Source organism: Gambusia affinis, linkage group LG09 (assembly GCF_019740435.1).
Source record: "Gambusia affinis linkage group LG09, SWU_Gaff_1.0, whole genome shotgun sequence".
NCBI classification, from domain to species: domain Eukaryota; kingdom Metazoa; phylum Chordata; class Actinopteri; order Cyprinodontiformes; family Poeciliidae; genus Gambusia; species Gambusia affinis.
This window is the reverse complement of record NC_057876.1, coordinates 17604001-17631097: the sequence shown is the minus strand read 5'-3', so window position 1 is coordinate 17631097 and position 27097 is coordinate 17604001. Positions and strand designations below refer to the sequence as shown.

At 38.5% G+C, this 27097-nt stretch overlaps 2 protein-coding genes and 26 non-coding genes across 29 annotated transcripts in view; 27 read left to right on the top strand and 1 right to left on the bottom strand.

Annotated features, from left to right (window-relative positions):
* The window catches only part of LOC122836992 (NLR family CARD domain-containing protein 3-like), a 25361-nt gene extending 4783 nt beyond the window's left edge, over positions 1-20578 (bottom strand). The window contains exons 1-8 of one of the 2 annotated variants that reach the window (XM_044127036.1): positions 20455-20578; positions 4678-4742; positions 4289-4402; positions 3783-3896; positions 2824-2987; positions 933-2724; positions 666-836; positions 101-271 (exon numbers count right to left, since the gene is read on the bottom strand). In XM_044127036.1, the coding sequence (XP_043982971.1) occupies positions 101-271; positions 666-836; positions 933-2724; positions 2824-2987; positions 3783-3896; positions 4289-4402; positions 4678-4685 (2534 nt within the window). In that variant the 5' untranslated portion in view covers positions 4686-4742; positions 20455-20578. Of the gene's footprint in view, positions 1-100; positions 272-665; positions 837-932; positions 2725-2823; positions 2988-3782; positions 3897-4288; positions 4403-4677; positions 4743-8528; positions 8677-20454 lie in introns of those variants that run through there. The other variant, XM_044127037.1, reaches the window with a different exon arrangement.
* trnaf-gaa lies at positions 9304-9376 on the top strand. Its single transcript has one exon. It is a non-coding gene; the product is annotated as a tRNA-Phe (tRNA).
* On the top strand, positions 9614-9686 carry trnaf-gaa. Its single transcript has one exon. It is a non-coding gene; the product is annotated as a tRNA-Phe (tRNA).
* trnaf-gaa lies at positions 9924-9996 on the top strand. Its single transcript has one exon. It is a non-coding gene; the product is annotated as a tRNA-Phe (tRNA).
* Positions 10234-10306, top strand: trnaf-gaa. The gene has a single exon. It is a non-coding gene; the product is annotated as a tRNA-Phe (tRNA).
* On the top strand, positions 10544-10616 carry trnaf-gaa. The gene has a single exon. It is a non-coding gene; the product is annotated as a tRNA-Phe (tRNA).
* On the top strand, positions 10854-10926 carry trnaf-gaa. Its single transcript has one exon. It is a non-coding gene; the product is annotated as a tRNA-Phe (tRNA).
* On the top strand, positions 11164-11236 carry trnaf-gaa. The gene has a single exon. It is a non-coding gene; the product is annotated as a tRNA-Phe (tRNA).
* On the top strand, positions 11474-11546 carry trnaf-gaa. The gene has a single exon. It is a non-coding gene; the product is annotated as a tRNA-Phe (tRNA).
* Positions 11784-11856, top strand: trnaf-gaa. The gene has a single exon. It is a non-coding gene; the product is annotated as a tRNA-Phe (tRNA).
* Positions 12087-12159, top strand: trnaf-gaa. The gene has a single exon. It is a non-coding gene; the product is annotated as a tRNA-Phe (tRNA).
* Positions 12397-12469, top strand: trnaf-gaa. The gene has a single exon. It is a non-coding gene; the product is annotated as a tRNA-Phe (tRNA).
* On the top strand, positions 12697-12769 carry trnaf-gaa. The gene has a single exon. It is a non-coding gene; the product is annotated as a tRNA-Phe (tRNA).
* Positions 13007-13079, top strand: trnaf-gaa. Its single transcript has one exon. It is a non-coding gene; the product is annotated as a tRNA-Phe (tRNA).
* On the top strand, positions 13317-13389 carry trnaf-gaa. Its single transcript has one exon. It is a non-coding gene; the product is annotated as a tRNA-Phe (tRNA).
* trnaf-gaa lies at positions 13627-13699 on the top strand. The gene has a single exon. It is a non-coding gene; the product is annotated as a tRNA-Phe (tRNA).
* trnaf-gaa lies at positions 13937-14009 on the top strand. Its single transcript has one exon. It is a non-coding gene; the product is annotated as a tRNA-Phe (tRNA).
* trnaf-gaa lies at positions 14247-14319 on the top strand. The gene has a single exon. It is a non-coding gene; the product is annotated as a tRNA-Phe (tRNA).
* Positions 14557-14629, top strand: trnaf-gaa. The gene has a single exon. It is a non-coding gene; the product is annotated as a tRNA-Phe (tRNA).
* On the top strand, positions 14867-14939 carry trnaf-gaa. The gene has a single exon. It is a non-coding gene; the product is annotated as a tRNA-Phe (tRNA).
* trnaf-gaa lies at positions 15177-15249 on the top strand. The gene has a single exon. It is a non-coding gene; the product is annotated as a tRNA-Phe (tRNA).
* Positions 15487-15559, top strand: trnaf-gaa. The gene has a single exon. It is a non-coding gene; the product is annotated as a tRNA-Phe (tRNA).
* Positions 15830-15902, top strand: trnaf-gaa. The gene has a single exon. It is a non-coding gene; the product is annotated as a tRNA-Phe (tRNA).
* Positions 16140-16212, top strand: trnaf-gaa. The gene has a single exon. It is a non-coding gene; the product is annotated as a tRNA-Phe (tRNA).
* On the top strand, positions 16735-16807 carry trnaf-gaa. Its single transcript has one exon. It is a non-coding gene; the product is annotated as a tRNA-Phe (tRNA).
* trnaf-gaa lies at positions 17045-17117 on the top strand. The gene has a single exon. It is a non-coding gene; the product is annotated as a tRNA-Phe (tRNA).
* Positions 17388-17460, top strand: trnaf-gaa. The gene has a single exon. It is a non-coding gene; the product is annotated as a tRNA-Phe (tRNA).
* On the top strand, positions 20151-27097 carry zgc:153018 (Transmembrane protein 179-like). The gene is made up of 4 exons (XM_044127038.1): positions 20151-20582; positions 21927-22064; positions 22192-22270; positions 23689-27097. Exons 1-4 carry the CDS (start codon positions 20260-20262, stop codon positions 23884-23886), a joined length of 738 nt encoding a protein of 245 aa, XP_043982973.1. The 5' UTR covers positions 20151-20259; the 3' UTR covers positions 23887-27097.

The window sequence follows — 27097 nt, the reverse complement described above, 5'->3', positions numbered from 1 at the left end:
GTGGGGAAAAAGAAGTGCAAAAGAACAGACAAGATATTATGTAGCCATGTCAAAAAAATGAAATGGCTACATTTCAAATATTGCTTTACTCCATTCTGACCTGAGAATTTCCAGTTGACAAAATGAATGTCTCAGTCCCTCAGACAACTTATTCACTGCTGAACCTTGCAGGATGTTGTTGCTCAGGTCAAGCTCTCTCAGTCGAGATAAGCTGCTCAGCTGTGGATGTAAGATGTCAATACTTCTCTCTGAGATGGAGCAACCACTCATTCTGAAGAAAAATTAAAAACAAAAGTTGAACTTTGGTTAAGCAAATAAAATCTTGAATGCAACAGCTTACACCACGGATGTCACAAAAAAAAACATAGAGGTGTTGCTATATAATTCAAAGATTAATTTCAAAATACAATTCTAATAATTATTCACAATATATTTTCATAATATATGCATAGATTATTTTTTGCATTAGAAATTCTTTCATTTGTAGACAACAATATAATCTCTACAGGCACAAAACAAAGTACTGTCTAAACTAATTCCAACAAAAATAATCGAATACTTTCAAATTAAACAAAACAGGTAGCAATTATAACACTCAGTATATTAAACAGGTGAAAGAGTACTGTTAGCATCTTGAGTATTCTGTTTGGTTCTGAATAGCTCACCTAAGAGTTTTGAGTACGCAGTTTGGGCTCTTCAGTCCCTCAACAATCTGTTTCATTCCTGAATCTTGCATGTTGTTGTTACTAAGATCCAGCTCCCTCAAAGCAGACTTGGTGCTGAGAACTGAGGACAAAGCTTCAAAACTTCTTTGTGAAAGGACACAGAAAGTCAGTCTGAAAAAGAACATGTGAATAAATTAACTCAGGGTTAATTTTTTGCTAAGCTTTTACCAACAAAGCAAATGGCATTGAAATAAAATGTGTACTTACACAGTTTTCTTTGAGACTTTGATCAATGGCAGCAGCCTGTGAAGAATGTTTTCAGAGACAGAAAATCTGCTGAAGTCGAATACATCAAGATTTTCTTCTGAAGATAATAAGAAGCAGACCAGGGCCGACCACTGAGCAGGAGACAACTTATCAGTGCGTAGTGTTCCTGCAGATAAGAACTGCTGGATCTCTTGCATTAGAGAACCATCTTTCAGCTCATTCAGACAGTGGAACAGATTTATGCTTTTCTCTGTAGACAGATTCTCGTTAATCTTCTCTTTAATGTATTGGGCAGTTTTCTGATTGATCTGAGAGCTTTCTTCCGTTTGTTTCAACAGGCCATGCAGGAGTTTCTGATTTGTCTCCACTGAAAGTCCCAACAGAAAGCGAAGGAACAAATCTAGGTGCCCATTTGGTGTCTGTAAGGTCTTGTTCACAGCACTGTGGTAAAAGCTGAGGATCGGTGGTTTCTTCCACAATGTGGACAATGTTGGCAGGGTGTTTTCTTTCAGACGATTGACACCAGACTCTGTAAAGGTCAAATGGACATAAAGAGCAGCAAGAAACTCCTGAATACTCAAATGTACAAAGCTGAAGAGTTTGACATCAGACAGCATTCTCTCTACTTTAAAAATCTGTGTGAACATTCCAGAGTACTCTGAAGCACCTTGGACACTGATTTCACATTCTCTCAAATCCGATTCATAAAAGATCAAGTTTCCTTTCTGCAACTGTTCAAAAGCTAGTTTTCCCAGAGACTTCATCATCTCCTTCCCCTTTGAACTCCAGTGTTCATCTGTCTCATTGTCCCCATCATATTTTACCATCTTAACTTTGGTTTGGACCAGCAGGTAATGGATGTACATCTCAGTCATTGTCTTTGGCAGCTCTTTGGTCTGACTTGTCTTATAGACGTTCTCCACAACTGTAGCAGCGATCCAGCAGAAGACTGGGATGTGGCACATGTTGTGGAGGATTTTTGATGTCTTGATATGGGAGATAATCTTGCTGGCCAGCTCCTCATCTCTGAATCTTTTTCTGAAGTACTCCTCCTTCTGTGGGTCATCAAACCCACTGACTTCTGTCACCATGTCAACATAGTCAGGAGGGATCCGACTGGCTGCTGCAGGCCGTGTGGTTATCCACAGACGAGCAGTGGGAAGCAATTTCCCTCTGATGAGGTTTGTCAGAAGTGCATCCACTGAGACAGGCTTGGTAATGTCAGTCAGGATGTCATTGTTTTTGAAGTCCAGAGGAAGTCGACACTCATCCAGACCATCAAATATAAATATGACCTGGAACTCATTAAACCCGCAGATTTCCTTGGTTTCAGTAAAGAAATGATGAACAAGTTCCACCAAGCTGAACTCTTTCCCTTTCAGAGCATTCAGCTCCCTGAATGTGAAGGGGAATACGAACTGGATGTCCTTGTTGGTTTTGTTTTCAGCCCAGTCCAGCGTGAACTTCTGTGTTAGGACAGTTTTCCCAATGCCAGCCACTCCCCTCGTTATCACTGTTCTGACTGGGTTATTTTGTCCAGGTGAACTTCTGAAGAGCTGTTCCAGTCCGATTGTCACTTCTTCTCGGTTTTGCTTTCTGGAAACTGTTTCGATGTATCTAAACTCATGTTCTTCATTCACCTTTCTGGTTCCACTCTCTGTGATGTAGAGGTCTGTGTAGATCTTATTCAGAGGAGTTGAGTTTCCTGCCTTATCAATCCCTTCAGACACACACTGAAACTTATTTGTCAACGCAGATTTAAGTTTACGTTGGCAAACTGCAGCATCAGCATCTGAATAAACAAAAAATCAGTTAGGTAATTATAAAAAGTACATTTTCCACACTTAATTTACATGTAAAAAAAATTCTATCTCAGGGAAGATTTTCTTACTTTTGACAATTTGATCAATTAGCTGCTTCAGGTGAACTTTGTCAAGGTCTTGCTTTATATCTGGTAATGGTCCCTCTACCAACACTTTTCCATCCTCCCACAGATTTACACAATCTTCACTATATTGTAGGCAGAAACACTTCTGAGAGCTTTTCTGTTCATGTCTATGGAGAAAAAGAAAGAGCAAGTTTTATAAGACACATCATGTATAAAATGTGTAGTGCCGAATCTGTAGATTTTTTTAAATTAAAAATCGAACTTGAAGGAATTAATAATATCAAAACTTAAGTTGCAGTTATTGGTATAAATGCATCCCTTATTTTATATTTATATACCCTTATATACAAATTTGTGACACATGCTTTGATCTATAAAAGGGGAAGAAATCCCGAAATTTCTTCATTTCATGTTGAAATAAAAAATATACCATCTCTCTCAAAGAAACTGCAGCATATTTTTTAATGGCCTGGGTTATCATCCTTAGAAAAAATGTAATAGGTCAGAATCAGAGTTGAGATGTTTTTTGAGATGTTGGGTTGTTTCAAATTGATCTATTTATTCATGATAACTGATATTGAAAACAAATGTTTGGGTCACAACATTATACCACAAACTTGATTCTACATGGGTATTACTACATCCAAAAGGCATCACATGAGATAATAGTACATAAAACAAGTAAAAATGCTAAACAACTATGGGCTTTTAAATACTCATCCTGAAATATTTATACACTTAAAAGAACCATGATGATGGGATATCAAATGATTTCCTATCATCATTTAATCTATAGAGCTTTTACGTGTCTAATACTAAAGTATTTTAATCTGTGCATATTAATACATTTGAGGTTCAACATTTATAATTGCAGTAAAATAAATGCTACAACACTGCTAACAACAATTAAGCACATTCTCAAAATGCCTCAACAAATCTGTGTTGTTTCAATAACAGCTTACATTTGTTTAGGAGATGATGAATGTATTTTAAAGAAGATGACAATATCCTTTGATGTATCACTCCTGCATGATGCACAACTAGGATCGGGTGAGTCTGGGCTCTGTAGCTGGATTCTGAAATAAGGTAAAGCAAAAAATTAATTATATATATTTATATATCTAATAAATATGGTAGAGTGAAAAGATAGTTTTATTAGTTGTTATTCTGCAGATTGTCTCAAAACACTTTTCCAACAATCACAGCTATTGAAGAAACTGAGGGTTTATTGTTTTTGCTTAGACTGTGAAACATCACACAGATAAGCCGTTGGTTTTCAAAACGGCCAAATGAGAAGTCTGGTTCCATTCATCCATCGGCCCATCCATCCATCCATCCATCCATTCGTCCAATCTCTTCAAATGTCATATCTTCTTGACATTTGAGCTACAAACATTTTCACTTGAATAATATCAATTCAGTCTATTTTTAAACAAACTTTCTTGAAGATCTGGTTTTGTCATCTTACATCTCTTCAGCAGATAAGGGCTCTACTTTAAAGTCAAAGTGAAGGTCCTTTGATGCATCACTCTTGCAGGACACACAGATAGGGCTAGGGAAGTCTCCTCTGTGCAGCAGTCTCCTGAATCAAAGTCAAATTACACAATGTTAGCACAAAACGTAATTATTCTGTAGATCTTCCTATATTCACACCTCTAGCAAAATATTATTCGGTCTTATGCTTAAATATGTAAACAGTCATTCAGACACAACTAGACTATTAAAAACAAGAAGCTGGTTCACTGATTACAGCTAGTTCAATGACACAGGTATGGTTAAATTAACAAAGAATCAAGATATCAGTAAAGATAATCACAATTTTGGTCATCAAGCATAAAATTTTTTAAAAAGTCTCACGCTATCATCTTGTTAGGAATCCAGACGATTCATTGAAACATTGTCCAGGTTCAGCACTCTCTGACCTGTAACACATCACACATAGTATAGAGTGAATAATGATGATGATTGTATGAATGATGAAGCAACATTTTATAGCGGCAACATTTGATCTGACAGAAAGATGCAACTGGTCTTTAATAAAAGGTGTTGTGGTTTGTTCAAAACTAGATAGCTCTAAGTGTTCATTTATACCAAGTTATTAAAACCCTAAACTGATTATCTCCAATTACCAATCTACTGATTGGTAATTGGAGAAAGTATTCTGATAATCAGTATCAGAATACTTTCCAGCAGAAGCCTGAGCTTCTGTTATATGAACATTTTTAAACAAGTTTAGTTTCGACATCAGGATTTAATCTATTAACACTGAATTATATAAATTACAGAACATGTCACTGTTCATTCAAGTATACAAACACTTGATTTGTAATGGATAAAAACAGGAAATATCTTTGACCTTAAACACCCAAACGAAGAAGTCACATAATCTTATGATGTGAAGTCATATGACTGAGTTGTAGTGTGGGACAGAGAAAAATGTGATTCAAGCATAGTAGAAAACATATGTGAAAGTGGAATAACCATCACTTTAAGACAGCATATAAGGTCGTTATATGCTGTCTTAAGGTGAAGGGACCATAAGTGGTCGTCCAAGGAGAAGGGAGCGTGTCTAATGCACCCTTTTCTTTCTCATTTGAGAAATAGTAGACCTAGCCTCTTATTGCATCTACATGGGGGTTGGCTGGTGGTTTCCCATGTTTGATTATACAAAGCCACTATGATGACATCCACAATTCATTACCTAACATTTTATATTGTCTTATTCTATGTAGTAACCTTAAGTCGGAAACGGAATCTGTTTGTGACTACTTCCTCTCCTCCTACTCCAGAACTGGTCAAATGATGTAGTTTCGCATCAAAGGTCTGAATCAGCTTTTTCTGTTATTGGGGACTTCACTAACGTGTGAAGCTTTAGCTTTTCAAATTATTTTGTTGGTGGGATATGTTTTATTTTAAATTTTAATTGAGTTTTATGGAAGAGAGGTTCTTTCAAAATTTAGCAAAATTCTCCCAGAAAAAGGCAGAATCCGTCAGTGTTTCAGATCAAAACTAAGACAGAGCGTATCAATTATCAAAAGAATTTATTCATCTACGGTTTGTTAACTTTGGTCTGAATTACTTGTTGACTTTGTGATCTTGTAACCTTTTCTGGAGGTTGGGTTTCTTCTAATACTGAAATTCTAAGCAAACCAAAACCTTGCAAAACAAATTATGTGAAAATCTTTTGGTTGGATGTGTTTGGGTCAGGAAGAAGACACTGTGTTCCAAGCTAATTGAAATAATAAAAAATGTGATCCTTTCAGTTGCATTTTTCTGGGAAAAACGTATCCGAAATGTACACCAATTGGATTTTCAAAAGTCATCTTGAAAGCTGCACAGCGCCTTTTCCTTTACGAAAAAGGCATCCATCTTTTGTTAATTATTTTGTTTTTGTTCCCACATCCCACAACTAAAGGGAAAATGAGTCAGTTTGTTTTAAGTAGACTAAACCAGGGGCACATCAACAGATGGTTTCAGGAAGCAGGAGTAAAGCCAACAACTTTCCAATTGCAAGTCAACTCTATCCACTTAACCACAGACCCCCGCTCCCCAAAAAAAACACACCAGGAGCGAAAATGTCCAAGATTATTGATTATTTCTTGCAATCCAAAATCTGTTTGTTGAGATTCAGATTTTAGAATATCTGACACAGAAAGAGTGGAACCATTTTTAAGGTCTTTTAAATATCAAAAAGGGCTGTTGTAAAAGAATATTTTAGTAATAGAGGTATTCAAATCATTCGAGGAATCATTACAGCCCTAATCTCAAACCAAACTTTTTCTCCTACCTTTAGTTTACAAATTGATTTAGGGAACATGTTGGGAAATGCAGGACCGTCTTTGCTTCTTCTGAAATCGAAGAAAACTACTTCCCTTTTATTCACTAAAAACAAGTCACAAATGTAACTTCACGTGGCATTGTATCACCATTTTTTTGGGCTGGTGAGTAAAAGTCATGGCATTTATGTTACACTGTAATGTTTCTATTTTACCAATAAAAACATTACAGTGTTTCTATAGTAAGAAACACTTTCACCATTAGTAGTGGTTTATCTAGTTCGACATATTAGATAAACTTTGTGAATTTTGAACCAGTCATGATGACAGGCAGAAAAGTCTTCAACCCTCCTTGGCCATGATAAAGAAACAAATAAATAAGATGGGTTTTTTCACAATTAGTTTTCCCAAAAATCCAAAAGAAAATGAAGGAATAAACAAGAATGAAGATAAATAAAGAAAAAAATATTCAAGAGTTAATGAACCTGATTAAGGATTTTCTGTGATTAGTTAGAGAAAAACTGACAAAAACTGATCTGACGTTTGTGACTGAAAACTCTGTCGTTTCAAATTCCAGACAGATCTGTAACCATAAAAGGATTTATTTTCAGAATGGGCTCATGCTAGGTTTCTACTCTCTTAAAACCTGCTTCTCAGCCTTTATCTTTAAGCAGCTGTCACTCCGTGACTGCTTAAACTTCCTGAAGTGGAAATATGAGCCACATTAGAGAAAGCTTTAGCAGCCAGAGAGTTATTGGATTTCTTGTTTGATTTAAAGCTTTTGAACATCAACCAAGTCTTTTTATGCCCCATTTACTTTCACCACAAAAGAAAATCATCCCCCATGAGCTAAATAGATTTGTAGCTTCTGATCTAGCAGGTGCAGTTTGGTAGTTTCAGTCTTTCAGTTCCTGAATTGAAAAAAAATCAAACCCAATTTAAAAGTCACTCTTATTTTCTCCCTAAAAGAGTTGAGTTATAAAATCATGTTAGGTCTGCCTTTTAGGAATTTACTAAGTACCCAGTAAAGTGTATGTAAAGTCAGTTGACTACTGACCTGATTGCAAATCAACTTTTGAGAAAAGCGGTAGACAAGATAAGCAAATAAATAAACCTTACTGTAATTATTGATAATGAACAGATTAAATACTATGTTATTGATTATCGGTTAATATCTACAGTTACAGTGTCACATTTACTCTGCATTAATCTATTCAGAATTCAGCAAGTGCAAGGATGACCCACAAGTGCAGCTAAATTTCAGGAAGTCCTGTTACATCATTGTTTGGGTTGAATACTTCCCTTTTATGGATTCTGTCCAATGCTTTCCAGTTTCTTTCCATTACTAATGTTTAGCTAAAACTTCAGAATGTAGCCGTCGTCTAGAAGCCATGATACAGAGTTTTGGCCATGTTATTGTCTGATTCGAATTTCACGTAAACGAGCTGAGGTTCACCAGGGGGAATGAAAGACATGCTAAAACAACCAAACTAAAATTACAAAGGCAACATGTCTGTTTTTATGTCTCCACATTTTGGAGAGATCGACCCTAAAACAGTCTTCCTTTCATCCGTGTTCATCTGTGTTATGTAAAGCCGTGTTGCGTCGTCAGAACACAGATAATGTATTTACGTAAAACGCATTTACGTCACTAGGTTAAACGCAACATCGCTGATGTTGTGCACAATAATAAAATAAAATTAAATAAATAATAATAAAACATTTGAATCTAACAGTATTTTTTGTATATATGCAGTTTGGTGCGACGTAGCCGAATAGTTCTTTCGGTGTGCATTGTCTTTTTTTGTATGAAGATGCCAGGATAAAAATAAATATTTAATAAGTTTAGCTTAAATAACATATAAGCCGATTAAAGTGATCAGATCCAGCAGAAAATTCTATGAACGGATAAAATTGGACGAAGCTACTTACTGTCTCGAGGAATGCTTTAACAATCAAGAAAAAAGTGAAACTAATTCTCTTCTTCTCCTTCTTTTATGTCTTCATCTTCTTCGTCGTCGTCGTCGTCGTCGTCGTCTTCTTCTTCATCTTCTTCTTCTTCTTCCTTTTCTTCTTCTTCTACTCCTTCTTGTTTTTTTATGGCGGTTGGAAAACAACTTTTAGGTGCATTACCGCCACCTTCTAGACTGGAGTATGGATCAGATGTTAATTCACTATAATCTTCCCATAATACGTGTTCTCCTTACGAAACTAAAAATACTATTAAAAACTGCATCCCCACACGATCTTTGAAGCAAAATTCTAATAAATAATTTGTTTTTATTCTTACTTAAATCTCTAATTAAAATCTCACTTTCCTGAATCTACTTACTACATTCTAAAAATATATGTTGTATTGTTTCTGATTTCCCTCAATAACTACAAAAACCTGTACTATGTTTATTAATTACTTTAAGAGTGCTGTTTAAACCTATATGTCCAAACCTTAATCTAAATATAGCATCCTTTTCTTTATTTATTCCTGCTGCATTTCCTAAATTCTCCAACTTTTTTTGGATGCTATAATAAAATCTGGCATTGCTTCCTCTATCCCACTGTTCCTGTTATTTTTCCTTAAAATACATTTTAGTAATAACCTAATAAGCTCATTTAAGCTTATTTTAATATTTAAATCAACAATACACTTTTTTACCCCGTCAGATAAACCAAGGAACGATCATTGTGTGGTTTTGGCACTGCATATGTGGCCGAAATAGCTCAGCTGGGAGAGCGTCAGACTGAAGATCAGAAGGTCCCTGGTTCAATCCCGGGTTTCGGCATATATTAGGAATGTTAAAAGGTCACCCAAAGTTGTTTTGGTCAATACTGAACTTCACTGAGGTCTCAAGTCGACATTAAGTCCTCGTTAAAATCAATACAATGCTTTCATGGTTTAGCAAAATCTTTCCTGTCACCAGACAACTAGCTTTCATCACTCCATTATCAATAGCTACACCTTATGCCCCGTTGGCTAACCCAAGGAACGATCATTGTGTGGTTTTGGAACTGCACACATAGCCGAAATAGCTCAGCTGGGAGAGCGTCAGACTGAAGATCTGAAGGTCCCTGGTTCAATCCCGGGTTTCGGCAAATATTAGGAATGTGAAAAGGTTACCCAGTGTTGTTTTGGTCAATACTGAACTTCACTGAGGTCTCAAGTCGAAATTAAGTCCTCGTTAAAATCAATACAATGCTTTCATGGTATAGCAAAATCTTTCCTGTCACCAGACAACTAGCTTTCATCACTCCATTATCAATAGCTACATCTTATATCCCGTCGGCTAACCCAAGGAACGATCATTGTGTGGTTTTGGCACTGCACACATAGCCGAAATAGCTCAGCTGGGAGAGCGTCAGACTGAAGATCTGAAGGTCCCTGGTTCAATCCCGGGTTTCGGCAAATATTAGGAATGTGAAAAGGTCACCCAAAGTTGTTTTGGTCAATACTGAACTTCACTGAGGTCTAGCGTCGACATTAAGTCCTCGTTAAAATCAATACAATGCTTTCATGGTATAGTAAAATCTTTCCTGTCACCAGACAACTAGCTTTCATCACTCCATTATCAATAGCTACACCTTATGCCTCGTCGGCTAAACCAAGAAACGATCATTGTGTGGTTTTGGCACTGCATACGTGGCCGAAATAGCTCAGCTGGGAGAGCGTCAGACTGAAGATCTGAAGGTCCCTGGTTCAATCCCGGGTTTCGGCAAATATTAGGAATGTGAAAAGGTTACCCAGTGTTGTTTTGGTCAATACTGAACTTCACTGAGGTCTAGCGTTGACATTAAGTCCTCGTTAAAATCAATACAATGCTTTCATGGTATAGCAAAATCTTTCCTGTCACCAGACAACTAGCTTTCATCACTCCATTATCAATAGCTACATCTTATGCCCAGTCGGCTAACCCAAGGAACGATCATTGTGTGGTTTTGGCACTGCACACATAGCCGAAATAGCTCAGCTGGGAGAGCGTCAGACTGAAGATCTGAAGGTCCCTGGTTCAATCCCGGGTTTCGGCAAATATTAGGAATGTGAAAAGGTCACCCAAAGTTGTTTTGGTCAGTACTGAACCTCACTGAGGTCTCAAGTCGAAATTAAGTCCTCGTTAAAATCAATACAATGCTTTCATGGTATAGCAAAATCTTTCCTGTCACCAGACAACTAGCTTTCATCACTCCATTATCAACAGCTATATCTTATATCCCGTCGGCTAACCCAAGGAACGATCATTGTGTCGTTTTGGCACTGCATACGTGGCCGAAATAGCTCAGCTGGGAGAGCGTCAGACTGAAGATCTGAAGGTCCCTGGTTCAATCCCGGGTTTCGGCAAATATTAGGAATGTGAAAAGGTTACCCAGTGTTGTTTTGGTCAATACTGAACTTCACTGAGGTCTAGCGTTGACATTAAGTCCTCGTTAAAATCAATACAATGCTTTCATGGTATAGCAAAATCTTTCCTGTCACCAGACAACTAGCTTTCATCACTCCATTATCAATAGCTACATCTTATGCCCAGTCGGCTAACCCAAGGAACGATCATTGTGTGGTTTTGGCACTGCATACGTGGCCGAAATAGCTCAGCTGGGAGAGCGTCAGACTGAAGATCTGAAGGTCCCTGGTTCAATCCCGGGTTTCGGCAAATATTAGGAATGTGAAAAGGTCACCCAAAGTTGTTTTGGTCAGTACTGAACCTCACTGAGGTCTCAAGTCGAAATTAAGTCCTCGTTAAAATCAATACAATGCTTTCATGGTATAGCAAAATCTTTCCTGTCACCAGACAACTAGCTTTCATCACTCCATTATCAATAGCTATATCTTATATCCCGTCGGCTAACCCAAGGAACGATCATTGTGTCGTTTTGGCACTGCATACGTGGCCAAAATAGCTCAGCTGGGAGAGCGTCAGACTGAAGATCTGAAGGTCCCTGGTTCAATCCCGGGTTTCGGCAAATATTAGGATTGTGAAAAGGTTACCCAGTGTTGTTTTGGTCAATACTGAACTTCACTGAGGTCTAGCGTTGACATTAAGTCCTCGTTAAAATCAATACAATGCTTTCATGGTATAGCAAAATCTTTCCTGTCACCAGACAACTAGCTTTCATCACTCCATTATCAATAGCTACATCTTATGCCCAGTCGGCTAACCCAAGGAACGATCATTGTGTGGTTTTGGCACTGCGTATGTGGCCGAAATAGCTCAGCTGGGAGAGCGTCAGACTGAAGATCTGAAGGTCCCTGGTTCAATCCCGGGTTTCGGCAAATATTAGGAATGTGAAAAGGTCACCCAAAGTTGTTTTGGTCAGTACTGAACCTCACTGAGGTCTCAAGTCGAAATTAAGTCCTCGTTAAAATCAATACAATGCTTTCATGGTATAGCAAAATCTTTCCTGTCACCAGACAACTAGCTTTCATCACTCCATTATCAATAGCTATATCCCGTCGGCTAACCCAAGGAACGATCATTGTGTCGTTTTGGCACTGCATACATGGCCGAAATAGCTCAGCTGGGAGAGCGTCAGACTGAAGATCTGAAGGTCCCTGGTTCAATCCCGGGTTTCGGCAAATATTAGGATTGTGAAAAGGTTACCCAGTGTTGTTTTGGTCAATACTGAACTTCACTGAGGTCTAGCGTTGACATTAAGTCCTCGTTAAAATCAATACAATGCTTTCATGGTATAGCAAAATCTTTCCTGTCACCAGACAACTAGCTTTCATCACTCCATTATCAATAGCTACATCTTATGCCCAGTTGGCTAACCCAAGGAACGATCATTGTGTCGTTTTGGCACTGCATACGTGGCCGAAATAGCTCAGCTGGGAGAGCGTCAGACTGAAGATCTGAAGGTCCCTGGTTCAATCCCGGGTTTTGGCAAATATTAGGAATGTGAAAAGGTTACCCAGTGTTGTTTTGGTCAATACTGAACTTCACTGAGGTCTAGCGTTGACATTAAGTCCTCGTTAAAATCAATACAATGCTTTCATGGTTTAGCAAAATCTTTCCTGTCACCAGACAACTAGCTTTCATCACTCCATTATCAATAGCTCCGTCTTATGCCCAGTCGGCTAACCCAAGGAACGATCATTGTGTGGTTTCGCATTGGCGAAATAGCTCAGCTGGGAGAGCGTCAGACTGAAGATCTGAAGGTCCCTGGTTCAATCCCGGGTTTCGGCAAATATTAGGAATGTGAAAAGGTCACCCAAAGTTGTTTTGGTCAATACTGAACTTCACTGAGGTCTAGCGTCGACATTAAGTCCTCGTTAAAATCAATACAATGCTTTCATGGTATAGCAAAATCTTTCCTGTCACCAGACAACTAGCTTTCATCACTCCATTATCAATAGCTACAACTTATGTCCCGTCGGCTAAACCAAGAAACGATCATTGTGTGGTTTTGACACTGCATACGTGGCCGAAATAGCTCAGCTGGGAGAGCGTCAGACTGAAGATCTGAAGGTCCCTGGTTCAATCCCGGGTTTCGGCAAATATTAGGAATGTGAAAAGGTCACCCAAAGTTGTTTTGGTCAATACTGAACTTCACTGAGGTCTAGCGTCGACATTAAGTCCTCGTTAAAATCAATACAATGCTTTCATGGTATAGCAAAATCTTTCCTGTCACCAGACAACTAGCTTTCATCACTCCATTATCAATAGCTACACCTTATGCCCAGTCGGCTAAACCAAGAAACGATCATTGTGTGGTTTTGGCACTGCACACATAGCCGAAATAGCTCAGCTGGGAGAGCGTCAGACTGAAGATCTGAAGGTCCCTGGTTCAATCCCGGGTTTCGGCAAATATTAGGAATGTGAAAAGGTCACCCAAAGTTGTTTTGGTCAGTACTGAACTTCACTGAGGTCTAGCGTCGACATTAAGTCCTCGTTAAAATCAATACAATGCTTTCATGGTATAGCAAAATCTTTCCTGTCACCAGACAACTAGCTTTCATCACTCCATTATCAATAGCTACGTCTTATGTCCCGTCGGCTAACCCAAGGAACGATCATTGTGTGGTTTTGGCACTGCATATGTGGCTGAAATAGCTCAGCTGGGAGAGCGTCAGACTGAAGATCTGAAGGTCCCTGGTTCAATCCCGGGTTTCGGCAAATATTAGGAATGTGAAAAGGTCACCCAAAGTTGTTTTGATCAGTACTGAACTTCACTGAGGTCTAGCATCGACATTAAGTCCTGGTTGAAATCAATACAATGCTTTCATGGTATAGCAAAATCTTTCCTGTCACCAGACAACTAGCTTTCATCACTCCATTATCAATAGCTACACCTTATGCCCAGTCGGCTAAACCAAGAAACGATCATTGTGTGGTTTTGACACTGCATAAGTGGCCGAAATAGCTCAGCTGGGAGAGCGTCAGACTGAAGATCTGAAGGTCCCTGGTTCAATCCCGGGTTTCGGCAAATATTAGGAATGTGAAAAGGTCACCCAAAGTTGTTTTGGTCAGTACTGAACTTCACTGAGGTCTAGCGTCGACATTAAGTCCTGGTTAAAATCAATACAATGCTTTCATGGTATAGCAAAATCTTTCCTGTCACCAGACAACTAGCTTTCATCACTCCATTATCAATAGCTACATCTTATGCCCAGTCGGCTAACCCAAGGAACGATCATTGTGTGGTTTTGGCACTGCATATGTGGCCGAAATAGCTCAGCTGGGAGAGCGTCAGACTGAAGATCTGAAGGTCCCTGGTTCAATCCCGGGTTTCGGCAAATATTAGGAATGTGAAAAGGTTACCCAGTTTTGTTTTGGTCAATACTGAACTTCACTGAGGTCTAGCGTTGACATTAAGTCCTGGTTAAAATCAATACAATGCTTTCATGGTTTAGCAAAATCTTTCCTGTCACCAGACAACTAGCTTTCATCACTCCATTATCAATAGCTCCGTCTTATGCCCAGTCGGCTAACCCAAGGAACGATCATTGTGTGGTTTTGGCACTGCATATGTGGCCGAAATAGCTCAGCTGGGAGAGCGTCAGACTGAAGATCTGAAGGTCCCTGGTTCAATCCCGGGTTTCGGCAAATATTAGGAATGTGAAAAGGTCACCCAAAGTTGTTTTGGTCAATACTGAACTTCACTGAGGTCTAGCGTCGACATTAAGTCCTCGTTAAAATCAATACAATGCTTTCATGGTATAGCAAAATCTTTCCTGTCACCAGACAACTAGCTTTCATCACTCCATTATCAATAGCTACGTCTTATATCCCGTCGGCTAACCCAAGGAACGATCATTGTGTGGTTTTGGCACTGCATATGTGGCCGAAATAGCTCAGCTGGGAGAGCGTCAGACTGAAGATCTGAAGGTCCCTGGTTCAATCCCGGGTTTCGGCAAATATTAGGAATGTGAAAAGGTCACCCAAAGTTGTTTTGGTCAGTACTGAACTTCACTGAGGTCTAGCGTCGACATTAAGTCCTGGTTAAAATCAATACAATGCTTTCATGGTATAGCAAAATCTTTCCTGTCACCAGACAACTAGCTTTCATCACTCCATTATCAATAGCTACACCTTATGCCCAGTCGGCTAAACCAAGAAACGATCATTGTGTGGTTTTGACACTGCATAAGTGGCCGAAATAGCTCAGCTGGGAGAGCGTCAGACTGAAGATCTGAAGGTCCCTGGTTCAATCCCGGGTTTCGGCAAATATTAGGAATGTGAAAAGGTCACCCAAAGTTGTTTTGGTCAGTACTGAACTTCACTGAGGTCTAGCGTCGACATTAAGTCCTCGTTAAAATCAATACAATGCTTTCATGGTATAGCAAAATCTTTCCTGTCACCAGACAACTAGCTTTCATCACTCCATTATCAATAGCTACGTCTTATATCCCGTCGGCTAACCCAAAGAACGATCATTGTGTGGTTTTGGCTCTGCACACATAGCCGAAATAGCTCAGCTGGGAGAGCGTCAGACTGAAGATCTGAAGGTCCCTGGTTCAATCCTGGGTTTTGGCATATATTAGGAATGTGAAAAGGTTACCCAGTGTTGTTTTGGTCAATACTGTTGTTTTGGTCAATGTTATTTTGATCAATACTGAACTTCACTGAGATCTAGCGTCAACATTAAGTCCTTGTTAAAATCAATACAATGCTTTCATGGTTTAGCAAAATCTTTCCTGTCACCAGACAACTAGCTTTCATCACTCCATTATCAATAGCTACATCTTATGCCCAGTCGGCTAACCCAAGGAACGATCATTGTGTGGTTTTGGCACTGCACACATGGCCGAAATAGCTCAGCTGGGAGAGCGTCAGACTGAAGATCTGAAGGTCCCTGGTTCAATCCCGGGTTTCGGCAAATATTAGGAATGTGAAAAGGTCACCCAAAGTTGTTTTGGTCAATACTGAACTTCACTGAGGTCTAGCGTCGACATTAAGTCCTCGTTAAAATCAATACAATGCTTTCATGGTATAGCAAAATCTTTCCTGTCACCAGACAACTAGCTTTCATCACTCCATTATCAATAGCTACATCTTATGCCTCGTCGGCTAAACCAAGAAACGATCATTGTGTGGTTTTGGCACTGCATACGTGGCCGAAATAGCTCAGCTGGGAGAGCGTCAGACTGAAGATCTGAAGGTCCCTGGTTCAATCCCGGGTTTCGGCAAATATTAGGAATGTGAAAAGGTCACCCAAAGTTGTTTTGGTCAGTACTGAACTTCACTGAGGTCTAGCGTCGACATTAAGTCCTCGTTAAAATCAATACAATGCTTTCATGGTATAGCAAAATCTTTCCTGTCACCAGACAACTAGCTTTCATCACTCCATTATCAATAGCTACATGGCTAAACCAAGAAACGATCCTTGTGTGGTTTTGGCACTGCATACGTGGCCGAAATAGCTCAGCTGGGAGAGCGTCAGACTGAAGATCTGAAGGTCCCGGGTTTTGGCAAATATTAGGAATGTGAAAAGGTCACCCAAAGTTGTTTTGGTCAATACTGAACTTCACTGAGGTCTAGCGTCGACATTAAGTCCTCGTTAAAATCAATACAATGCTTTCATGGTATAGCAAAATCTTTCCTGTCACCAGACAACTAGCTTTCATCACTCCATTATCAATAGCTACATCTTATGCCCAGTCGGCTAACCCAAGGAACGATCATTGTGTGGTTTTGGCTCTGCATACGTGGCCGAAATTGCTCAGCTGGGAGAGCGTCAGACTGAAGATCTGAAGGTCCCTGGTTCAATCCCGGGTTTTGGCAAATATTAGGAATGTGAAAAGGTCACCCAAAGTTGTTTTGGTCAATACTGAACTTCACTGAGGTCTAGCGTCGACATTAAGTCCTCGTTAAAATCAATACAATGCTTTCATGGTATAGCAAAATCTTTCCTGTCACCAGACAACTAGCTTTCATCACTCCATTATCAATAGCTACAACTTATGTCCCGTCGGCTAAACCAAGAAACGATCATTGTGTGGTTTTGGCACTGCACGCATAGCCGAAATAGCTCAGCTGGGAGAGCGTCAGACTGAAGATCTGAAGGTCCCTGGTTCAATCCTGGGTTTTGGCATATATTAGGAATGTGAAAAGGTTACCCAGTGTTGTTTTGGTCAATACTGTTGTTTTGGTCAATGTTGTTTTGGTCAATACTGAACTTCACTGAGGTCTAGCGTCAACATTAAGTCCTTGTTAAAATCAATACAATGCTTTCAAGGTTTAGCAAAATCTTTCCTGTCACCAGACAACTAGCTTTCATCACTCCATTATCAATAGCTACACCTTATGCCTCGTCGGCTAAACCAAGGAACGATCATTGTGTGGTTTTGGCACTGCATATGTGGCCGAAATAGCTCAGCTGGGAGAGCGTCAGACTGAAGATCTGAAGGTCCCTGGTTCAGTCCCGGGTTTCGGTAAATATTCTGAATGTGAAAAGGTTACCCAGTGTTGTTTTGGTCAATACTGAACTTCACTGAGGTCTCAAGTCGACATTAAGTCCTGGTTAAAATCAATACAATGCTTTCATGGTATAGCAAAATCTTTCCTGTCACCAGACAACTAGCTTTCATCACTCCATTATCAATAGCTACACCTTATGCCCCGTCGGCTAACCCACGGAACGATCATTGTGTGATCGTTCCGTGGGTTGTTCCCCGTTGTATTCCCATGTATACAACGGGGCAGCTGTATACAACTTCACAAACATCATGTGTATGTTTAAAATTTGGATTTCTGCTGAAGTTATATGCATCCCATTGGGAAATGTGTAATTTAGTGCTTTAGTTTAAAATGACTTTGAACTGTCAAATTTACCCTCATGCAGAGGAGGTCTTCTGCGTATTCCAGGTGCATGATGCCTTTTTATAGCACAAACAGTTCCTTTCAATTACAAAAGTGCAATCAAATTTAAGAAGCACTACATATGTTGAGAGAATTACTGAACAGTAAACACTCTACCCAAAAATTTCCTGTAAAATGCCTGATCTGCCCAAAAGTTCAAATACAGTGAGCATTAAATAGCAAACCTACAATTGGGAATATAAAGAATTGTGAGGTTGTCTTAATTTGCTATTTGAGTAAACAGTTTCTGCTTGTTCTCTCAGATAATTTAAAACAGTTTCTGAAAATCATTTGGATTTAAATGTAAATCTGGACAACATAATGCATGTTTCCTAAATTGATTTCTGTCTAGTTGAATTTGGTCTGTGCAGCAAGAAGGCCCTGGATTGAATTCCAGCTAGGGGTTCAATTCATGAAGTCTTTTGGTACTCCGACTTCTTCCCATACTCTGAGATTATGACTATTAAATGTTCTGAATATTCTATTTTTTTCCCTCCCCCTTCAGCAGAAATTGCTCTCGATAGGACAGGTGGGAGGGGGGAGCAGGGCAGATGGCCCCCAAAACGCCAGGGCCTGGAGGCAAGCCTTAAGTGTAAGTATGTGTCCACATAGTTGGTTGTTCTGTGTGGCCTTGTAATGGGTCTTCCTAGAGATAAACAATAAGAAGAACCATCCTGGTACTTCCTATTGTTTCATTATACCTTTTGCTGACTGTATGAGTTACAGAGAGGTATTTCAAACAGCTGCATTCCACATTTATTCTTCACTCTGAAAGTCAACCTGGACCTGCCAGCTACTTTTCAAAAACAAGCTTTAAATGCATCTAAGTACTTGCAGAAGTACTTTGGGGCTGCGCTCTTTAACACTGTTTTTTATTGGCTTTTTGAGGATTGAAAGAAAAGCCAATTTCTTAATTAATTTTAGCCTTTTGTTCGACACAACACATGTAATACCTGCCTGCAGAGATCTGACACACATTTCTTCACTGAAGTAGGTCATCTGCAGTTATCCTACATTACGTAGGAAGCTTAGTCATAGAAGACGTTTTACCTCTGAAGATTGTTTGTGTATGAAGATGGACCACTTCGCCAACACATTTGGTTATAAATGAAAACAAAACTATTTTATCAAATATTTCTGCTATTACACATATTGAAGTATGTGTAATAACTGATAAATATTACAGTGATGCAGTTGGTGGGACTGTTGTCTTACAGCAAGAAGGTCCTGGGCTTGAATCCTTAAACATGCAAATTCTGCATGGAGTGTACATGGATACTCTAGCTTCCTCCCACAGTCCAAAAACATGATTGACAGGTTGATTGGTCTCTCGAAATCCTCCTTAGGTATGGGTGTGTGCGTGCATAATTGTTTGTCCTGCATCCTGTCCAGGGTGTACCCCACTTCTCACCCGTTGACTGCTGGTGGTAGGCACCAGCACTTTTTGTGACCCCACTAGAGATAAGAGCAGGGGTGGGCAACTCCAGGCCTCGAGGGCCGGTCTCCTGCAACCTTTAGATGTATCTCTACTTCATCACACCTGAGTCAAATAGTGGTCATGAGCAGGACTCTGGAGAACCTGACTGCACTTAGGAGGTGATTCAGCTGTTGGATTCAAGCGTGTTGGATCAGGGAGACCTCTAAGAGTTGCAGGACACCAGCACTTGAGGACCAGGATTGCGACATCCAGTTTATGTTTCTTTTAAAAAAATTGCAATGAATGAATACCTTAAAAACTTAAAATAATAATAATAATAATTTTTAGATATAATTTTTTTGTACATATATTTGTTTATTGACTTACAATTGGAAGCAAAAATAATTGGATTTTACATTTCAGTATATGTTGCTTCAAAAATGTGCCACAGATTTGGTTCTTGTACAGATATACATTGATTCCTGTATTCCTTTATTTTATCCAGCCACATATGAATTTTACAATTCATAAGTGAATTGCGACATCAACAAAGTAATAATATACAAAGTTTAAAAAAAGAGATAAATTATACCTGTGTGACCATTGTTGTCAATGTAGATGTATATGACAGATCCCATGTAAAAATCTCACTCGATATTTTTAATTATTATTATTATTATTATTATTCCCTGCAGTAATATGCTTCATCATCGAATGTTCTGGTACTATGTTTTTCAGGACTCTCGAATATGCGTCAGAGTGATCCCTCTGTAGTTCCTCCTCCTCTTTGACAATACGTACAGGCCGTGTGGGGAGTCTGCCCCGCCCCACTTCTATAAATACCCACCCTCTCCTCTCTAGAAAGAACGATACTTGCGGGATGTGCTGACAGAAGACTTTTCTCTTTATCCTACTAAAAACGCCCATTTTCTTTTGACTTGTTTTTTCGACCTCTGGCATGGAGCTCGACCGCCGGCTGCTGCTAATCCACTGCGCCGCTCACGCCCTCTCGGTCGCGGCGGGACTGCTGGTGGTCGTCCCGATGGCTCTTAACGGCTCGGCTTTCAAAGGCCGCTGCGCCCTCTTCTCCACCGGCTACTGGAGGAAAGAAGACCGGGCCGAGTTTACGGAACAGCCCGGGGAGATGTCTCACCTGGTGGTGCAGCGGTGGGGCCCGCTGGAAGCCTGCCAGCTCGCCACATTTGTGGGTATTTTTACGACGCTTTACGGGGCTGCGCAGGGCTGGAGGTGCCTCTTCTATCTGCACGGACGGCATGACGAGTGAGTCCACTGACACGCACAAACATGGGGTTTGTTATTATTATAGCAGGGTTTAAGTTAGACGCACAAATTGTGCGTCTAAATATATATAAAAATAAATATACGTGCAATATGCCTCTAATTGGTATATAATAACAATATGCAGTTATGTGATGAAAAAGCAAAACATTTGTGTTTGTACTAATAAAAATTAATGCAGATATTTTTCATTAATTGAAAAAAATAAGTTAAATCTAATTTAAAATTTCTAAACTAATATTATATATTTCTTATTTTTTCTGATAATAATCAATAGCATTAGTTATTTACATAGGTGAGTAAAGAATCAAGTGTTAATAAAAGGTGACAGGAAGATGAAGTGATTTATTTTAGATGAAGAATTAAAAGGCTTCACCTAAAGTAATCATGTAGTATTGATTTTTAACCCCGTGATTAGTGCTAGAAACTCGCATTGTTCATCTGCAGCTTTAAGCTTGTTCTGTTGTTTTTTCTGTTGTACAAAAATGTCTTCTGCTATTTATATTACTTATTACGTAAATGGAGATTATAAAATAACAGTGCTACAATTCACTAAATAAATGTCATTACATAAATAAAGATAAAAGTGTGACTGAAAAAAGTGGAAATAAATGTGTCCATAATTATTCAAATGTGTCAATTGGTACTCAGTTTACATGGAAATTATAGGAGGTAATTAATATTTATTCTATTATTCTAAAGTTGTGCAAATTTAGAATGAAGTTGTGCTGTCCTGTGTTAAATAATTTAATGCCACTTTTGCTCACAGACATTTCTTTTTAAAGAGGCAAGTATGTTGGTCAATGAAGTAGTGAATAAATTAATCACAAACAGATCTCTAGGTTATTTCAATGTATCATGAAACAATTAAAATAACTATAAATTTATTTGGAATAAATCTGTGGTCAATTGTAAATGCATTACCAACATGTACATATTTCTCTGTTTATCTAATTATTTTAGATACGTTTATCTAATTATGGTTTGTAGAACAGGAACTATGAAAGTAAACACACATGATTATGTGAGATTTTTCTATATAAATTTACATTTCAAATAATGATTTATACTTTAAATTATGCATTAATAAACTATTTACAAGTTTAAATAATTGTAGATTTATTTTTACTTTTGAACATTTAAATTTGTTACAGGGTTTATATATTTAATTTCCAATATAAATAGTCTAAACATGGAAAATGGAGTATTGCAAAGGTAAATACAGGCTCAAACTAACCCAATACTGGTCTGTCTCATAAATAATAAATTGTATCTTTTTATGTAGTAAACACTGTTAAGTTGATGTTTTCCCATGTCTCCTCCCAGCACCCTGTTCTCATCCTTCCTCACGGTCTTGCTGAGCGTCTGTGTGCTCTTCCTGTCTGCGGGGGCCAGCGTCATTTTGTCTCTGGGATTCAGCTCTTGGTGCGACACAGTCACCGACGACAACACGCGTCCATACAGGTAACAGCAAAGTTGTCTCAGTAATAAATGCTACAACAGATGGGTAAAATAACTTTTTAAGGTCTGTGTTCACAATTATGAGCTTTGGTAATAACTTCTCTTGTCTTTCATGCTGGCTTGTGTTCAGTTGTGCAGAGTCCCAGTCTGTCCCTCTTTACCTGGATGTTGACACGTCGACTTTCTACACAGACCTCAGTCTGGCTCAGGTAGGTGCTCAGACTGAAGCACACCAAAGATCCCGAACATGATAGAATCTTTCATTACTCTATTGACGGACAATAAATGCGACGCATGTTCGAAAATTATGAGAAAACGGGACAAGTATGTGTAATGTCATCACTGAAGACAAAAATCTAGATGTTTCATTTATTCAGTGGAGAAAGAGACATTGATCCTGGGCATAGAATCATATGATCTCAAGTATAAATAGATTAAAATCTGTTTGGTCTGGAGAATCAAGGTTTTGACCTACTTTTTCTAAGTATTGCCAGATTAAACAGCTGGAGCTCTCTGAAACAAACTGATAGTTCAAGGATTCAAAACTGAAATATTCACACAGTCCCTTGCAAAACTATACTATTTTATGTGATAAACCAACAAGAGGTAGTGATTTTGAAGAAAAGTAATACACGGTTTAACATCGTTTATAAATTTGAGCTTTCTGTCCAACATGCATAGTTCTACATTAGGTAAAAACTAGACAACACCCCCTTTGTGAAAATAAGTGGTGGCAGTATCATGCTCTGTGGGTGTTTTTCTTCAAGGCATTTTGTCTGTTTGGGAGAAAGGCATAGACAATCCTGGAAAAAAACCCTTAAGAGGCTGCAAAAGACTTGAGATTGGGCAGAGGTTCACCTTGAAGCATTATTTTTAGAATTAAAAAAAGGGAAATCTGTGTATCATTTTCCTCCCAACTCAATTATTCACTGCTTTGGGTTGGTGTAGCACCAGGGTCTGCAACCTTAAAGAGTCATTTTCACTTTCAGGTCAGGCAAATAAAACTCATTTAGAGCTTCAAATGTCCCGCAACCTTTTGAAAAACGACAACTTAAAATTTTAGATAAATAGCTACTATTGGTAATTTGTTGGCATTTTTTTTAAAAACTACCATTTTATTTCTATCTTTAGAATTTAAAATAAAAATGAAGGTAAAAATTTGCAAAAAGTGGATGGATATTTTTTTCTGTGGGATGGAAACTTGTGTGAAAAATAAAAATGCGCCTAGATTTCAACCTAATGACAAGAAAATGAAATCTAAAAACATGTTGCTAATAGTTTTAGTGTCTTTCTTTGTGGAAATTCAATTCAAATACTGCAGGAATAAACTGAAAAACTATTAAAGATCTGTGTTTGTTGTTATCTTCTCTACATTTGAAAATATTAGGTGGTACTTTTTAATTTTTAGCCAAAGTTATTAAGAGCCATTGTGAAATTTTTAAAGAGCCACTTGTGGCTTCAGAGCCTCAGGTTGCAGACCCTTGGTGTAGAATCCTATATTTGAAATACCAAAACAACTCTACTTAATACACACAATATAATATTTTAAGCTGAGTACTTGAATCCAAACTTTCAGAGATGTTTTTGGCCTATAGTCGTGACTGTAATTCTTTGTTTGCATCTTCAGGCGTCTCTGTGGTTTGTGACGGCCCTGTGGCTGGTTCAGTCCATCCTGGCCTTCCTGCGGCTCTACCACTCCCACAGGCAGAACATCACAGGGCCTTGGCTGCACCGAGACAAGGAGCTGCTGCTGGGACACACTCCCCTCGACAGCGGCTCCCCGACGCCTCCTCTTCCCCCTGCAACTCCAACTGTCTGCGTCTGACAGGGAGGAAGTGAGGTAGTGACGCAGCTCCTCACATTTAACGCCACAGTTTTAAACCTCATCTTGTTCATTATGACCACTCATAATGTCCACCCTGCACGTCTTACTGTTTACATGCCTCATCTTATTCAGCAGAGCCTGACCTTTAAATTATATTATCTGCGAAGAAGCATCAAGAAACTGCAGTAGGAAAATGCCAAAGATACAGTTTGTTGTTATCATTACCTTTATTATTCTGAGAGATGCATCTGAACAAGATTATGAAATATACAATAAAGCACGGGAATTATCTAGTTTAAAGGGAACTGTGACATAAAAGGAAAACCTAACTGCTTAAAATTGAGAATTTGATGGTAAAAATATTTGGACCATTTTACTCATTAAAACTCCAGGGGCCTCATGCATAAGAGTGCGCAGTTTTCACACCAAAACCTGGCGTACGGAAAAATTTAGAAAAGCCCGGCACACAAAAAAATTGGATGCATAAAGCCATGCAGACCTGCGGGAAATAATCTAAACCCTCATAAACCATCATCAACATTTCCCAGTAAATCAATATGATCTCTGAACAAACGCTCCCTCTGAATCCTTCTATTAGCGATGTTCTCCATCAGAGCCAAAGCGCTCCACAATTGCGCGGCTCACCTTTGCGCAGCTACTTGTATACGTGTGATTGCATACACACCTTGATCACATTAAAAATAGTCAAACCTGTTGATTATTTTTAATAATCAACAGGTTGATTATTTTTAATAACAGTTTTTTTTAATCAACAGGTTAAAAAAACCTGTTGATTATTTTTAATCAACAGTTTCATCGTTTACATTTAAACAATAAAATATTAAAATCATGAAAAACATCGGGTTTGATGCTTCTTGGTCTAAATTACACCAAATGTAGTCAGATTTCTATGTATTTAGGTGAGTTTAGATGCTTTGTAGTTTGATATTGTCCACAGAAAAAGTTTGCATGGCTGCCCCACATTTTCACGCCAGCGAAAAAGTGCGTATATTTATGCAAAGTAAATTTTTATACATGTCGACTTGTGCGTAAAATATGGCGCCGTACTTTTTTTTTTTTTTTTGCATGAGGCCCCAGGTGATTTTCTGCCAGCTTTACTTAAGATTTACATTTTAAAAAATTTTTTATTTGTGTGACATTCCTACAAATATGGAGTTATCAAAATGTGTGATGATGAGGAAGACATGCAGTTTATTTCAGAAAATCTATGTTCAGCCACATGTTTGTTTTCTAACCTGGTAAACTAAATGGCTATAAAACCAATGATTTGCAATCTTTCTAATAAATTAGGTAAATGACCTAATTAGAACATGTTTTATATATACGGTGGTCCTCAAATATCAGCAGCACCCCTGATAAAAACCCAGGTTTTTGTGAGGTATAAAAAGGCTATGATAAATAATTTAGAAACTGTCTTTGAAAAGCAATCATTATTCGTAAAAATTTAACTGAACCAAGCACCTCACTTGACATCATCTACCTATTCAACCTGGCAAAACCTCTCCAAATATATTAGAGTATGAGGAGATCTGTTGCACACAACCCCCTTTGATGTTGATGTCAGATCTTTACTTTAGCTAGGCCAGTCCAAACCATTAATCTTCCTTTTATGAATTGTTCTTTTATTTATTTAAATTTAAAAATAAAAACCCTGTTCACATTCAGCTTTCTAGTAAAATGTTAATTGATGTTTGTGACAGTTCATGATTGGTGGACAAAAAGTCTAGTTCCATCTTGATGCTGCCATCACAATGCTTCACAATGGGTGTGGTGTTCCTTTTAGTAATGTCACTTTTGGATCAAATGTTTTTTTGGTTTGTTTTTTTTTTAACTGTGGCCTAAAGTTCAATTATGTTTTCATGTGACTATTAACTCATTTCCTCACATGATTTAGGGATATTTTTGTCATTTCTTGTATGGCTTTTTTTTTTTTTGAAATACAAGGCTTCAGTCTTGCATCCCTAACCCTTAGTGCAAAACATAGAACATTGTTGTCACATATAGAGCACAACAAATGCTTGATAGAGATTCCCGCAGCTCCTTCAACGTTGCTGTCATTCTCTTGGCACCAGTTCTTGTAGCGTTACTGTGTCCCGTATTTTCTTCAACAGTTTCTATCTGTTTTTACTCTGAAAAGATGTATATTTATATAGTGCTGTGGATCCTTTTTCACGTTTCACTTGACTGATGAGGCCTTTGCATGATATTTTTGATCTTCTATTATATTTGTGCAAAACTGCTTAGTAAGAGACAAATAATCACCTGGCATTTTAACTGGGGTGTGTATATAGTTTTGAGAGTCACTCTGTGTAGAGGAGTTGAGCTCAAAGACAGGAGAAACAGAAGGGAATTCCAGTCCAACATTAAAATGCTGACATAAATTTGAGGTAAATGACAACTAAAGTAAATAAAAATTGTCAGAGGTTTCAGTCCTAACAAAGACTCCTCTTTTGTCTCAAACTGAAAGGATTCAACTTCTTTAATCAGAAATGCTATAATAGTCCAGTGTTATTCAGAACATTTACTGAGCTTCATGTTTTATTTATTTATGTTACTGACAGTGCATCATAATGGGGATTTTTGTTTATTTAAAAAGCATGGTTGTTTACATATTTCCTGGAGTCCAACATTTTGCACAGTTGTGTCTTCATCAGGGATGAAAAAAGGCTTGTTCTGTTTTATTCAGATGAAGCACTGTGATGCTTTTATTGTGAGAAAGAGCTACATGTCCATGGAAAAGGGCTCACTGTGTGAGCCTGACTTGAATGTTCTGTTGTGTGCACACCGCTGAGCCTCTCTGCTCCCGTGATGACTTTTATGATGGTGCTGTTTGTGTGGACGGAGCTGCTCTCTGGATCTCCTCCAATGATCTGCTTGTTTTTTTTTTTTTAACTACTTTGTTGATCTGTGGTAGCTTTGGTACAGAGAATGACGATGAAAAGAAAGAAGTTGCCGACTTTTCTGAGGTTTTCTGTTCAAATTGTTTTTTTGTGGACGATCAGACCGGCTGTAATGAAACACAAACAGTGGAGCTGGAAGTCTGAAGTAAAGAGAGATCAGCTGGTGTTGCCATATGAAGCTATTTAGAAAATGGTTTTTGTATCGGAATTGACTGTAGTTCTGTTGTTTGTTCTCATTCGTCTTTGTGTTTTTGCATTTGTCCTGTATTTAAATAAAATACTTGCTCTTA

Coding starts and splice junctions, on each gene's coding strand:
- zgc:153018 (XM_044127038.1), top strand. CDS start 20,260: ATGGAGCTCGACCGCCGGCTGCTGCTAATCCACTGCGCCGCTCACGCC. Junction 22,065..22,191: donor GACAACACGCGTCCATACAG/GTAACAGCAAAG, acceptor GCTTGTGTTCAG/TTGTGCAGAGTCCCAGTCTG. Junction 22,271..23,688: donor CAGACCTCAGTCTGGCTCAG/GTAGGTGCTCAG, acceptor TTGCATCTTCAG/GCGTCTCTGTGGTTTGTGAC.